This window comes from Phytophthora parasitica (assembly GCF_000247585.1).
Source record: "Phytophthora parasitica INRA-310 unplaced genomic scaffold supercont2.385, whole genome shotgun sequence".
In the NCBI taxonomy this organism is placed as follows: Eukaryota; Oomycota; class Peronosporomycetes; order Peronosporales; family Peronosporaceae; genus Phytophthora; species Phytophthora nicotianae.
This window is the reverse complement of record NW_008649371.1, coordinates 4,461-5,661: the sequence shown is the minus strand read 5'-3', so window position 1 is coordinate 5,661 and position 1,201 is coordinate 4,461. Positions and strand designations below refer to the sequence as shown.

The window sequence follows — 1,201 nt, the reverse complement described above, 5'->3', positions numbered from 1 at the left end:
ACCATCGTCCAATAAATTACGCCACCAAAACCAAACGACGTGCGCTGAAAGCGGAAGAAGGTGCACAGCGATGGTTGGCTACGTAAGCTGATAGCCAATGGAGAAGTAGCTGTGTGGACAACACATGAAACGTCATTCCCTTCTTCTGACAATTGTTAGTCCAGCTTGCGCAACGTTGCTCAGCTGGATGATGAGGACACAACAGCCAAAACGGTCGTGATTCCCATCAACTACCTTATTATTAAAGTCCTGAAGGTTCGACGCTTTTAGAGCTTGAAGAAAAGCAACTTTCTTAGTAAAGAGACGTTGCAATCTCGAAGCCGAGTTCACGGATAAGTGTACTGCCACGTTATTTTGAACCAGACATGGCTTGCGGAGCCGGGCCGTGCTCTACTATGGCCGACATCATTACTGAACCCAGCTCTGGGTCACATTCTTATTTCTTTTGCATCACGACAGTTTGCGATTCTCCAGTTGTATAATTAAGCTTGACCTCACTGCAGTCTGTATTTTCAGTGGAATCTATTATGTTCTCCTTACTCGCTACCAAGCACCTGTTCGATATATTCAACAAATATTCACACACAACCCGTCCGTTTGCAGTGTACGTCAATATTCACAATAGGCAAGCAATACCAACGCCACCATCAAGCAAATATCTAGCTGGTCAAACCGCTCTCTAAAGCTGTGCCAAAACTATGCGGTTGAGCAGCACTGAATACGGTAAGCCACAGCCGTCTTCCCCACAGATATATTCAGCAGTATATACCATAGGATTCTCTTAATACGCTTAATCTCACCTTGCTTTTAACTGAACGCCACCTACTGAAGCGATACATACAGGATATTTCAATACGACGGAGTCTCAATCTCAGCGAATCCAATCCACTTGATGTGTTCAGCTCCAGCGCTGGTGATTGTTGATGCTCAACAGAAAGTGGTCCGACGGGATCAAAGAAGCCTTGCGCTCTCCAGCCGCAGTGCTCGAAGGGATTGCCCATGTTGAAGGGGAAGAGTGGAACGACACCAACGCTTCGCAAATAGTAAACAATTTCTGGATGACGATGGATAGCAGCTCCATCTAGAATCCAGACAGAGTTAGGACCAGGGTATTGACGTACTTATCGTTAACAAAATCCTGACAGGACTGAGTGAAGTTCACGCGGTCAAACGTGCCGTCAGTATCAAAATAGTTGAACAT

The 1,201-nt window shown here is 45.7% G+C and overlaps 1 protein-coding gene across 1 annotated transcript; it reads right to left on the bottom strand.

Moving 5' to 3' along the window:
- Positions 1 to 898: 898 nt before the first annotated feature.
- PPTG_20272 (hypothetical protein) lies at positions 899 to 1,081 on the bottom strand (the record flags this gene model as incomplete). Its single annotated transcript, XM_008918935.1, has 1 exon — positions 899 to 1,081. The coding sequence occupies one exon, from the start codon at positions 1,079 to 1,081 to the stop codon at positions 899 to 901; it is 183 nt and encodes a 60-aa protein (XP_008917183.1).
- Positions 1,082 to 1,201: the final 120 nt, after the last annotated feature.